Raw genomic sequence first — 12,536 nt, forward strand, 5'->3', positions numbered from 1 at the left:
CCCACTCACTCACTGTGCTGGTGCACCCATAAGCCACACGCAGACAGATGGCCGCCCGCAGACATACCCAAACCCTGAAGCAGGCAAGCACATGCAGGCACACACGTATGCACAGGCAGGCACACACGTGCAGATGCTTGCATGTACCCAGACACGCAGACATGCCAACGCCCAGAAGCAGGCAGGCAGGCACACATGCAGACGCGCATAGCAGGGCACACGGCAGGTGAGCTGGGAACGCTTGCTGCTACAGGGATGCTGACCCCAGGACCAAAGGCTCGAGTGCAGGGGCACACTGGGCATAATCCTCCTCCCCCCAGCCGGGGGCAGACTTCCCTGGGGTTGGCCAGGGAGCCAGCCTGGCCCATGCTTCCCAGAGCAGGTGCACCAAGGCAGCAGCTACAGTGCCAGGGTGCCAGCGTGGGCTGATCGTCCATGGCAAAGCTCCCTGGGATGGGGGCAGCTCTGGGGCAGAGGCTGGCTCTGGCGCCAGGCTAACAGCCCCTGCCAGAATGGCCCTGGCAGCACTCTTGGCACAGGCACGGGGGAGGAGACATGACCCATGTCTGGGTGTGGCTCAGGGAGAATCCTGGCTCCACTTGGCACTCCAGCTGTGCACGCTGGGAGCAGGGCAGTTCTGCTGCCCTGATAAGGCCATGAAGGCGAAAGGCAATGGGGATAAACTACAGCCCAGTTTTACAGCAGGTCAGTCACCCTGCAACTCTAACAACAGTGAGGCATCAGACAGAGCCGGGGGGGCTGTTAGTCACACAGGAGGAGCTGGGGATGAATTGGGGAATCGAACGTGGATAAGGAGCGAATATCCCTAATGACCAGGGCAGGCTCTGAGTTGCTACAGAGAATTCTTGCCCAACTATCTAGGTTTTGCCCATATGCTCAGTGTCTGACTGATCACTGTATTTGGGTGGGGAAGGAATTTTCCTCTGGGTCAGGTTGACAGAGACTGGGCAGGGTCACTTGCTGGGTTAAATAAATGGTGGATTCTCTGTAACTTAATGTCTTTAAATCAAGATTTGAGGATGTCAGTGAGTCAGCCAGAGGTCAAGGGTCTATTACAGGAGTGAGCAGGTGAGGTTCTGTGGTCTGCGATGTGCATGTCAGACTAGATGGCTCTTCTGGCTTTAAAATTGGTGAGGAGCAAAGCGTGCTGTCAGTGCTGGGATTGCACTGGGCACCCTTCGACCTGCAAGCCAGCCCAGGGGTGCTGCAGGGCTTGCTCCCCATGGCCCAGGCCCTAGAAACAGGGCTGCAATCCCTCAGTCCAAATTGGCTGTGGCCAGCATGCAGCAATGCAGGGCAAGGGGTGCAGACAGCAGGCAGCTCCAGGCCTGGTTCCCCAGGCACGAGGAGCCACTCCAGGGCATTGCCTGCCCAGCACGGGGTCAGGCACTCAGCTGTGCAAACACCGACCCATTGCTATTCCAACCCCAGGCCCAGCTCTGCTGCTGCCCTTCTACCCACAGGTTAATGGTCTTGTCACTTGGGCCCGGCAGTGCCCAACTCCCATGGGTGGGCTATAGGGGAGTGGGAGGGCCAGGCCAGCTTTACACCGTGCGTGGCTGGTAGAATGCTGGCAGCACCTGCCTCGGTGGGTGCAGGGGACGGCAGCCCTGGCTGCTCCTTTGCTTTTCAGCCACTGCCCTTTTGCCAGCTGCTGGCTGCTCCTGGCTGAGGCTTGGCTGCACCCACTGTGCCGCACTCCCTGTGGCAGGGCAGTACCTAGCTCTCTTCAGTGGAGTTCTCATCACAGCCCCTGGCAGGCTTGGCAGGGCTAGTGCTCCCACTCAGCAGTAGGGGAAACTGAGGCACATCTCCAGGGGCATCAGGGCATGTCTATGGTCAATTTAGGGTTTGAACCTGGGTCTGCCAAGTCCCAGTTTTCAGCCTAATCACTGGGCTCTCCTTCCTTCTCTGGCAGCCCTCTCCTCACAAGCTGAGCTTGGCCTGGGCATGTCAACTATGTGCTCTCAAATGCATAGCCCCATCTCCCCTCCCCCGCACGTACTCCTTCCCTCACACAGCCCATTCTCCCCTCCCCACATGCGGCCCCCTTCTCTGCCTTCTGCCCACCCAGGGAGGCTCCCAGAGGAGCTGACTCCCATCTCCCATACATTGTCCCATTCCATGGGGAGTGTCGCAGCCCCACCCTAGCTCCAGCTGGCTCTGATCAGCAGCTCAATGATCAGACCCCACTGGCGTGTAAATGTGGACCATGTGCGGACCCCCCCTGGTCCAAGCTGTGTGGCATAGCAGGGTTCACCCAGACCCCTAACGCCTTCATCCAGGCGTTCGGCTGGTGCATTCCTTGCCATGCCACAGGGAACATGAGCCTGTGTGTGCCCAGCCATGGAGAGCGACACAGACGGTGTAAGGGAGTGGACTAACCCCGATGGCACCTCCTGCTGGTCATCCATGGGAATTAGCTCTTCTAGTGTCCTGGAGCACCCCCTGCAGGCTGGTGATCCACCTTACTGCTGGCCCCCAAGCCCCTCCCAGGACTCCAGTGCCCCTTTCTCTGGGTTGCTCCCCCCCTGGCAGTACCCCTACACTCTGAGTCTCTCCTCCCCACTCACTAACCACACCTCACCTCAGTGTAAGCTTACTGCCAGTCACCATCTAGCCCTACTCCCTGGGGCAGACTGCAGTGTCAGCCACTCATCACAGGCAAGGGTGGGTTGGACCTGATGCTTCCCTCTATAGCTAGGCTGCCCCAGTACTGGTCTTAGGCCCTCAGCTAGGCCCACAGCCTGGGGGTTTCCTAGGCCAGAGCTCCTCTAGCCTTCCCCCAGCCCTGCTCCACTCCTGGTACCTTGCTTAGCTCCCTGCAGCCAGGCCCTTCTCTCTACAAGCAGAGAGAGAGTGTCCTGAGCTGCTGCCTGCCTTGGCCTTCTTATAAGGCCACCTTAGTCTGTTTGGGGCATGGCCCCAGCTGCAGCCACTTCCCCCAATCAGCTGGGGTTTCACTCCCTTCCCCAGTCCCAGCTCTCTGCAGGGTTTTTCCAACCCCTTCCGGGCTGGAGCGGGTGTTCGCCCCACTACAGATGGGCATGGTCTGCAGCAGGTCTGTTTTCAAACCGCGCGAAGGAAACAACTCTACACACTCGTGCTCCATACCCTTCATTTCCTCACCCTCGTGTCCCGCCCCGACACAAAGTGGCGGGACTTTCTGCCACCTCTGGAGGGTGAGGAGCCCCGGTGGGCCAGCCTCTACTCCACCCTGGTCCCGAGGCCCGCCGGGGATATCAGTTGGCGGCTCCTCCATGGGGCCTTGAGCACGGGCATGTACTTGGCGTGGTTTACCCCTGTCCCAGACACCTGCCTCTTCTGCGGCGTGAGGGAGACCCTGGCGCACGTTTACCTAGAGTGCGCCAGGTTGCAGCCCCTATACTGGCTCCTCACTAATCTCCTTTTGCGTTTTTGGCTGCACTTTTCCCCTCACCTCCTTCTCTATGCACTCCCTATCCGTGGCCCCACAAAGTCCCGGGACCTCCTGGTCAACCTCCTCCTCGCCCTGGCTAAAAAGGCCATCTACACGACCAGGGAGAGGAGGTTGGCCGATGGAGACTCCGGGTGATGTGGGGTTTTTTCCGGTTCATGGTCCGTTCACATATCCGAGCGGAGTCCTCTGGCGGCTCCACTGGCTCCCTTGACGCCTTCGAGGAGCGTGGGCGCTGTCCGGGGTTCTCTGCTCGGTGTCCCCGTCCGGCTCCTTCTTCTGACCCTCTGACACACTCCCGTGCCCTGTTCTTTTATTAGTTGTCCCCGTATCAGTGGCTTCTGTGGTCCTGTGGGTCCTCCCTTGGCTGGGGGGAGGTCTTTAGCGGTGGGCGGGCTTCGCCCTCCCACTTCCCGGAAACCCAATAGATACGACGGGCATGGTCTGCAACCGGTTGTTTCAAACCACCGAAGGAAACACTCTCACGCTCGTGTCCATACCCTTCATTTCCCCCTCGTGTCCCGCCCCGACACAAAGTGGCGGACCTTCTGCCACTCTGGGGTGAGGAGCCCAGTGGGTCAACCTCTACTCCACCCTGGTCTGAGGTCCGCCGGGATTCAGTTGGCGGCTCTCCATGGGGCCTTGGCACGGGGTGTATTTGGCGTGGTTTACCCCTGTCCAGCACCTGCCCTTTTGCGGCGGTGAGGGAGGCCCTGGCGCACGTCTACTTAGAGTGCACCAGGCTGCAGCCCCTATACAGCTCCTCACCAATATCCTGTTACGTTTCTGGCTGCACTTTTCCCTATCTCCTTTTCTACGCACTCCCTATCCGTGGCCCCACAAGTCCCGGACTCCTGGTCAACTCCTCCTCCCTGGCTAAAAAGCCATCTACGACCAGGGAGAGGAGGTTGGCCGATGTGAGACTCGCGTGACTGTGGGGCTTGTTTCCGGTCCCTGGTCCGTTGACGTATCCGGGCGGAGTTCTCTGGGCGGCGTCCACTGGTCCTTGACGCCTTCGAGGAGCAGTGGGCGCTGTCCAGGGTTCTCTGTCGGTGTCCCCATCAGGCTCCTTCTTATGATGTGACGACTGGGACTGTTCTTAATGTTTGCTCTGAATACTGTGTTGGTGCCTCGTGTCCCCTAGGCAGTTCTTAAGTATCTAGGTGGTGGGATAAGGTGTGTGATTGCTGCAGAGCAAGGGCCGTGCACCTAAATGCCTGGCACTCTGTCTCCGCCACTGATGGCCTGGGCCCTCCTCTGCAAAGGTGCCAGCTGAGGTGTTGGAGACAAAGGGATCAGTGCCTCCTGGCCGGGAAAGGAGCTGAGCCAGAGAGGAGGGGCTGGGGTGGGTGGTTAGTCTGGAGCTTGCTGGGTGAGGAGTGAAGTGCAGACTAGGGATCTGGCTCACTGCCCCCCCAGATGGACCCGGCCGAGGGGTCTGGTTCGCTGTATCTACAAGCTCTATTTACCCTGTTCCTGTCATCGAATAAACCTCTGTGTTACTAGCTGGCTGACAGTCACGTCTGACTGCAAAGTGGGGTGCAGGACCTGTGGCTCTCCCAGGACCCGCCTGGGTGGGCTCGCTGTGGGAAGCACACGGAGGGCAGGGATGCTGATGCTCCAGGACCAGGGTGAGACGTGTGAGCTTCTTGCCCTGAACAAGTCTGCTCCAAGGGAGAGGAGGCTCCCCTATGTCCTGACTGGCTTAGTGGGGAGCAGTTCCAGAGCATCGCCCGGGGACTCCGTGACACCCTTTGACCGCACTTCTGTCCCTGTTCTTTTATTAGTTGTCCCCCGTAATCAGTGGGCTTCTGTGGTCCTGTGGATCCTCCCCTTAGGCTGAGGGGGGTTCCTTTAGCAGTGGGCGGGCTTCCGCCCGCCCACTTCCCAGACACCCAATAGATACAGACGGGCATGGTCTGCAGACGGTCCGTTTTCAAACCGCGCCAAGGAAACAACTCTACACACTTGTGCTCCACATCCTTCATTTCCTCACCCTAGTGTCCCGTCCTGACACAAAGTGGCGGGACCTTCTGCCACCTCTGGAGGGTGAGGAGCCCCAGTGGGCCAGCCTTTACTCTACCCTGGTCCCGAGGCCTGCCGGGGATATCAGTTGGCGGCTCCTCCATGGGGCCTTGAGCACGGGCGTGTATTTGGCACAGTTTACCCCTGTCCCAGACACCTGCCCCTTCTGCAGCATGAGGGAGACCCTGGCACACATCTACTTAGAGTGCGCCAGGTTGCAGCCCCTATACTGGCTCCTCACTAATCTCCTGTTGCATTTTTGGCTGCACTTTTCCCCTCACTTCCTTCTCTACACACTCCCTATCCGTGGCCCCACCAAGTCGCGGGATCTCCTGGTCAACCTCCTCCTCACCCTGGCTAAAATGGCCATCTACACAACCAGGGAGAGGAGGTTGGCCGATGGAGACTCCGGTGACTGTGGGGCTTGTTTCCGGTCCCTGGTCCGTTCACGTGTCCGGGCAGAGTTCCTCTGGGAGGCGTCCACTGGCTCCCTTGATGCCTTCGAGGACCAGTGGGCGCTGTCCGGGGTTCTCTGCTCGGTGTCCCCGTCAGGCTCCCTTCTTATGACCCTTTGACCTCACTCCTGTCCCTGTTCTTTTATTAGTTGTCCCCCGCAATCAGTGGGGTTATGAGGTCCTGTGGGTCCTCCCCTTAGGATAGGGGGGGGATCCTTTAGCAGTGGGCGGGCTTCCGCCGCCCACTTCCCAGAAACCCAATAGTACAGACGGGGATGGTCTGCAGCCGGTCCGTTTTCAAACCGCGCCAAGGAAACAACTCTACACGCTTGTGCTCCATACCCTTCACTTCCTCACCCTCGTGTCCCGCCCCGACACAAAGTGGCAGGACCTTCTGCCACCTCTCGAGGGTGAGGAGCCCTGGTGGGCCAGCCTATACTCTACCCTGGTCCCGAGGCCCGCCGGGGATATCAGTTGGCGGCTCCTCCATGGGGCCGTGAGCATGAGCGTGTACTTAGCGTGGTTTACCCCTGTCCCAGACACCTGCCCCTTCTGCGGCGTGAGGGAGACCCTGGCGCACGTTTACTTCACTTCCCAGAAACCCAATAGTACAGACGGGCATGGAGCCCTTTGCTCTCACGCCCTTCTCTCTTCCTGCCGGCTCAGGGGGCTGGGGTGGATAGCGGGAGAAGCTGGACTGGCTCTGCTTTGGGCTGATAGTGAGTCCCACCCATGGCCTCCAGGGAGGCTGGGCTTGCGGCCATGGCCCTCGGGCCGCCTGGGTTCCTGGCTTCAGCATGGTCTCTCTGTGGCACCCAGGCCATGCCCCATGGTCTCTCTGAGCCTCAGTCCCCCCAAAACAGGGTGGTGCTCCTCTCTTCGCCAGCCTGGCACGTGAGGTCTTGGGGAGGGGCTCTCCCACTAGCCCTGGGCTGTCAACTGGGGCCCTGGCCGCTCAAGTGAGGCCAGTGATGCCAGCTGCTACTTGCCATGTGCCCAACTGCATTGGAGGGGTGCTGCCCCCGAGACCCAGCTCCCACCTGCTGTCAGCATGGCAGGGAAGCTCAGCTGCAGGCTCTGACAGTGCTGCGAGCAGGAGCAGGGCGGGGAGGAGAAGGGGTTCAGGAGGCAGAGCTGGCTGCAGAGCACCAGTGTGAACAGGCAACAGCCGGTGCTCGGGGGGAGGTGCCCATCAGTCTGTAGCTGGGATGGAGCACTTACTCTGGGCACTGCCTCCCTGTTCAGTGCCTAAGCAGGAACTGCTGAGACTCCCAACAATTTCTCTTCTCTGCTCCCCACAACTGCCACCCACTCATACCGGGGGAGACTCTGCTCCCCTCAGGCCGTGGTGCCTGTGCCATGTGGCAGCACTCTGCTCCCCCCCGGGCCGTGGGGCACCTGTATCGCATGGCAGCGCCCTGCTCACCTACCCCTGTGCTCTCTTCCAGGTGGTGGTGCCCACCCGCGTGGGGCAGGTCTACATCTACGACTCACCCAAAGGCGAGCAGGATGAGTACGACATCCCACGGCACCTCCTTGCCTCTGGGCCCCAGGAGATCTACGACGTGCCCCCCATCCGCGGTGTGCTTGCCAGCCAGTACAGCCAGGAGGTGAGGCCCTGCGCCAGCAGATGGGCGGGCTGAGAGGCCTGGCATGACTAGCTAGCTGCTCCTCCCCCTCCCTCATCTTATAGGTGCTGTCCTGTCCACCTGGGCCTGGGGGCAGAGCTTCTTCAGGGGTTCTCTGGATCTTGACTCCTTGCTTGTCCAGCAGCGGATGATGTGCAGGACAGGGGCTCTCTCCTCTCGTCTTTGGTCTGAGGGACAGTCTCCAGTGCGAAAACAAGGGATGCCCAATGATGCTGAAAAGAGGGCAGATTCCAGTATGATTAGCCTGTGGAACTCCCCACCACATGAAATGTCCTGGGGAGGGAAGGAAGGATAGCTCAGTGGATTGAGCATTGGCCTGCTAAACCCAGGGTTATGAGCTCAATCCTTGAGGAGGCCATTTAGGGATTTGGGGCAGAAATCTGTCTGGGGATTGGCCCTGCTTTGAGCAGGGGGTTTGACTAGATGACCTCCTGAGGTCCCTTCCAACCCTGAGATTCTATGATCTAGACTGTAGCAAGCTTCAGAGAGATTCATAGTTAGTATTAGCAAAGGCAGTTAGGCTCAACTGGAGGCTCCTGGGCTCAGGGCGGTGGGGCTGAGCCATTTAGCCGTCCCAGTGTCCCTACGGATCGACATGGCTATGGGCAAATTGCCTGGGCATCTGCTAGCTGCAGGAACCAATGCCATTGTTCGCTGTGCTCACAGGTCTACGACACGCCCCCAATGGCAGTGAAGGGCCCCACTAGCCGGGAGCCCAGCCAGGAGATCTACGACGTGCCGCCCAGTGTGGAGAAGGCCCTGCACCAGGCTCCTCAAACTGTGAGTGGTGCCAGGGGCGGGGGGGCTTGGGAATTCCTTTGCCTGCCCCAGGGCTGGGATCCAAGCCTGTGCTCCCTGGCATGGCCCAGCACTAAGCCTTGCCTGGTTCTGCAGCACAGTGGCACCATGCCAGCCCCCATGGCAAGGTGCAGCGCAGGATTTCCTCCAGGTGGGGTCAGCACAACATTGGCAAGCTCAGACGGTGCCATGGGTAAGCAGGGGCGGGTACCTGGCGTTGCTAGAGTAAGGGGCTCAACAGGAACTGGGAGCAGGGACTGGAGGGCAGGTCCCAGCCTCCAAGAAGTTCCAGGCGGGCCCCACAACCATCAGAGCAGCTTCAAAGCCACCAGACTTTAAAACATAATAAATATTGGGCAGTTTTCTGACCCCTCGGGGCTCTCCCACAACGTCTGCTCTGACACAAAGGGGCACAGGCGGTAGGTAGGGGCATGGGCAGGGCTAGGCACAGGTGGCAGGAAGGGGTGCGGGTAGGGCCGAGCATTGTATGCAGGAAGGGGCGCAGGCAGGGCTCGGCACTCACAGCAGCTGTCCCCCCATGCAGGTGTATGATGTCCCCCCATCCGTGAGCAAGGACGTCCCGGACGGCCCCTCCCGAGAGGAAACCTATGATGTGCCCCCCGCCTTTGCCAAGTCAAAGGTGCTGGACCTGCCCCGGCACCCGGTGGAGCTGGCCCTGCCTGAGGACGTGTACGATGTGCCACCGGCAGCAGGGAAGGGCGCCCCCGAAGCCCCCTTCCCGCAGGAGATCTATGACGTGCTGCCCAGCCTACGGAAGCCGGCGGGGCCCGCGCAGGACGTGTACGATGTGCCCCGGGAGCTGCACGCTGGCAGCCTGGACAGTGAGGGCGAGTACATCTATGACGTGCCGCCGCAGGTGGACCGGGAGGCCAGGGCAGGTGATGCCAAGCGCCTCTCAGCCTCCAGCACGGGCAGCACCCGCAGCAACATCTCCAGCTCCTCGCTGGATGTGGGGCCAGGTAAGGATGCACCCAAGGAGCTAGGCCTGGACCTGGACGCGGCCATGGAGCTGTTGGCCCGGCTGCAGCACCACATCAACAGTTCCGTCTCCTACCTCATGTCCTTCATCAGCACTGGCTGGCGCAGCCCAGAGCAGCTGGAGCTCCATGCGCCCAGCCTCCGAGCGGCGGCCGAGGGCATCAAGGAGGCACTGCGGGACCTGCTGGAGTTCGCCCGCGGGGCCGTGGGAAATGTGGCCCAGGCCTCCGACCGCGCCCTGCATGCCAAGCTCAGCAAGCAGCTGCAGAAGATGGAGGACGTGTACCAGGCCCTACTGCGGCACAGCCAGGCACTGGATGGCTGTGGCTGGGCCCCTGGTGCCCTGGCAGCCGGCAAGCCAGGCGGCACCGACGACCTGGACCGCCTGATGATGTACTCACGGGGCATCCCCGACGACACCAAGCAGCTGGCGTCCTTCCTGCACGGCAACGCTTCCCTGCTCTTCAGACGGGATAAGCCGCCGGCGGACAGCCTGGACTCCAATCTGCTCCTTGCCAGCCACCCCCCGCCGGCGCCCGCCGACAAGGCCAGCAGCATCCAGTCACGGCCCCTGCCCTCCCCACCCAAGTTCTTGGCGCAGGACTCGCCTGACGGGCCGTACGAGAACAGTGAGAGCGGCTGGATGGAAGACTACGACTACGTGCACCTGCAGGTGGGCAGTGGGGAGGGAGAGAGGAGACGGAGGGGGCACCCCAGGGTAGAGCGGGGGCTGGGCTTGCCCCCCAACTGAGATGGGCCTCCCCCATTCACCCCTCCCCCTCACATGAGGCCTCTCTCTTCCTCCTGCTTCTCCCTCCAGCATTGCCCCCACTGGCCCTTGCCCCAGGCACAGAGCTGGTGCCCCCGGCCAGGGTGTGTTGAAATGTGCCTGGGCGTCACGCGCTCGATGCCCCTGCATCCAGCCCCAGCAGGGAAGCAATGGGTCCAGCTGGGACTGACTCCTGGGCAAGCTGTGGGAGTAGGGACTGGTGCCTGCTGCTTGCCACCCACCCAGCACCTTTGCTTCCTTCCCTGGCACACTGCCCAGGCCAGGGGGTTACCACTTGCCAAGCCAGGTGGGGGGCAGCAGGGTGCCAGGGGTGAGCCTGGAATGGGCAGGTTTCCTAAGGCCAGGATGCTGCACACTGTGATGGAGGTAAGATTCCTTGCCCCTTTTTGACAGCCCAGAAGCCCATGCTTGTTGGGCTCCCTCCCACTATTGAGGGGGCTGAAGGGGTCCTTCAGTCTTCTGTGTCCTTGGGGAACCTCTCCACATGCCCCATAACCAGCCCTGGGCACCTCCCAGGTGCCCATGCACTGGCTGCACTTCCTCTGCAATAGCTGCTCCCAGGGCGCAAGCCCTGGGGGACTGTGTGGACGCAGCCTCTGCCTGGCGCTAGCCAAGCCGCTTCTAGTGCCAGTTATGTTGGGGGTGAACCTGCCTCCCTCCTGCCTGACCGGGTCCCCTGCTGGGCATCTCCCCTTGGCCAGGCCATGGGCTGGGCACCCAGCCAGCCTGTGCAGTTTGACAAGCTCAGCGTGTGGCATCTGGAACCCATCTCAGCCAGCCTAGGCAGGATTCCAGCCATCCGGCCACTGCCACCAGCATGCAGCGCCACTGCCTGGCCTTCTGCAGTACTGCACCCGGGCTGCAGCACTAAAGCCAGCTGGGTGTGTACTGCGAGGGCTGGGTGTGCTGGTCCCACCTAAGGGGTGGGGCACTGCATGCTGGAGCTGCAGTGAGGCAGCTGCCTCTCGGGTTCCTCACAGCGGGTGGCTGCAATCCACCCTCTCTCGGGAGCCCTTGTGGCAGGCAGGCTGGGAATGTTTCAGGGGACAAGGCAAAGATGCCACGTTTATTATGATGATAATTTGATCTATAACCACTAGCTAATACCTAATACTTATACACACACACACACGCACATCAAATGTTCTGCAACTGCTGGATAGTTACCAGTCCTACACGTAGCTTGAGTTCATGGCTTGATTTTGCAGCTTGGGATCGTAGCTCGTGGTGGCTAAATGGCCAGGAAAGCCAGGCATGAGGAAGGGCTGGGTCTGTGTCGGGCGCGCACCGATGCCCTCCCATGTTGGCAGCAGAATGTTACCCAAAGTCTTCCATCTCACCCATCTTTTTTATAGGCTTTTAGTCTGAATCCAGAGTCTATAGGATTTGCTGTGTCACGCTGCCTCTGGAGTTGGTGTGATTGATCACCTGTCAATTGCAGACCTGACTTTCAGCCCCGGACCTGGCTTTGAGCTTCCTTTTTTTTTTTTTTTTTAGGGTGGACTTACTTTGTTAGGGCCCTTGTCTGCATCTTCAGCCGCTGGGGTTTGAACTTTATTTCATCAGGACAGGCTGGGGCTGGAGGCTGATTCCATCATCCATTCATACCTCATTCACACACCTAAACTAAACTAATAAGATTACATTAGGGTTTTGCAAAATGAAGGTTGCAGCAGCTTTTACAAAATGGAGTGAGCGTTTTAAAATAGAGCATGAGTTACAGTCTGGCCAAGTATAATGAATGGCAAACCATGAGCAGAAGTTACAATATTGAAAGTGCAAGTTTCAGTGATTTAAGCAGCAATTGGATTGAAAGTGAAACTTACAAGAGCAGCCGGCTAAACAGCTATGGCTCTTAACAAGCATCTTCATTGTCAGTTAGCCAGTTATTGGGGTAACCGGTTTTATGAATGAATGTTGTTTCATTCATAAAACTTTAGTTATGAACAATTTCACAACCCCCCAGGGGTGAGTGGCTGGCAGCTGAAGAGCCAGCCCCTGCCCGTTCTGGAGGAGAGGGGCTAAGAACAGGCTAAGAGCTGTCTCCCAGGGCAAGGGCACCCCAGGCTGGGAGGGGGTGACTGTGCTAGGCCAGCCCCATTCATCACTGTGCTCCACCCCGGAGAGAGTGTGTCCCGGATCTCTGCCCTGGTGTGGGAGGGGCTCCCACCAGGGGAACCCCCCTGTGGGCTGTGATGAAGGGACCTTCCCCCATGGCCATGACTCACCCTCTGGCCTCCCGTTTTCCAGGGCAAGGAGGAGTTTGAGAAAACCCAGAAGGAGCTGCTGGAAAGAGGCAACATCATGCGGCAGGGCAAGGGGCAACTGGAGCAGCAGCAGGTACTGGGGCCCAGCACTCGCTT

At 59.9% G+C, this 12,536-nt stretch overlaps 1 protein-coding gene across 1 annotated transcript in view; it reads left to right on the forward strand.

The window, feature by feature from the left end:
• BCAR1 (BCAR1 scaffold protein, Cas family member) overlaps positions 1–12,536 on the forward strand; it is a 34,570-nt gene that overhangs the window by 18,618 nt on the left and 3,416 nt on the right. The window contains exons 2-5 of the mRNA XM_032792255.2: positions 7,386–7,547; positions 8,253–8,366; positions 8,929–10,056; positions 12,424–12,513. Of these exons, the coding sequence (XP_032648146.1) occupies positions 7,386–7,547; positions 8,253–8,366; positions 8,929–10,056; positions 12,424–12,513 (1,494 nt within the window). The remainder of the gene's footprint in view (positions 1–7,385; positions 7,548–8,252; positions 8,367–8,928; positions 10,057–12,423; positions 12,514–12,536) is intronic.

The sequence above is a fragment of the Chelonoidis abingdonii genome, chromosome 19, assembly GCF_003597395.2.
Source record: "Chelonoidis abingdonii isolate Lonesome George chromosome 19, CheloAbing_2.0, whole genome shotgun sequence".
Classification (NCBI taxonomy): domain Eukaryota; kingdom Metazoa; phylum Chordata; order Testudines; family Testudinidae; genus Chelonoidis; species Chelonoidis abingdonii.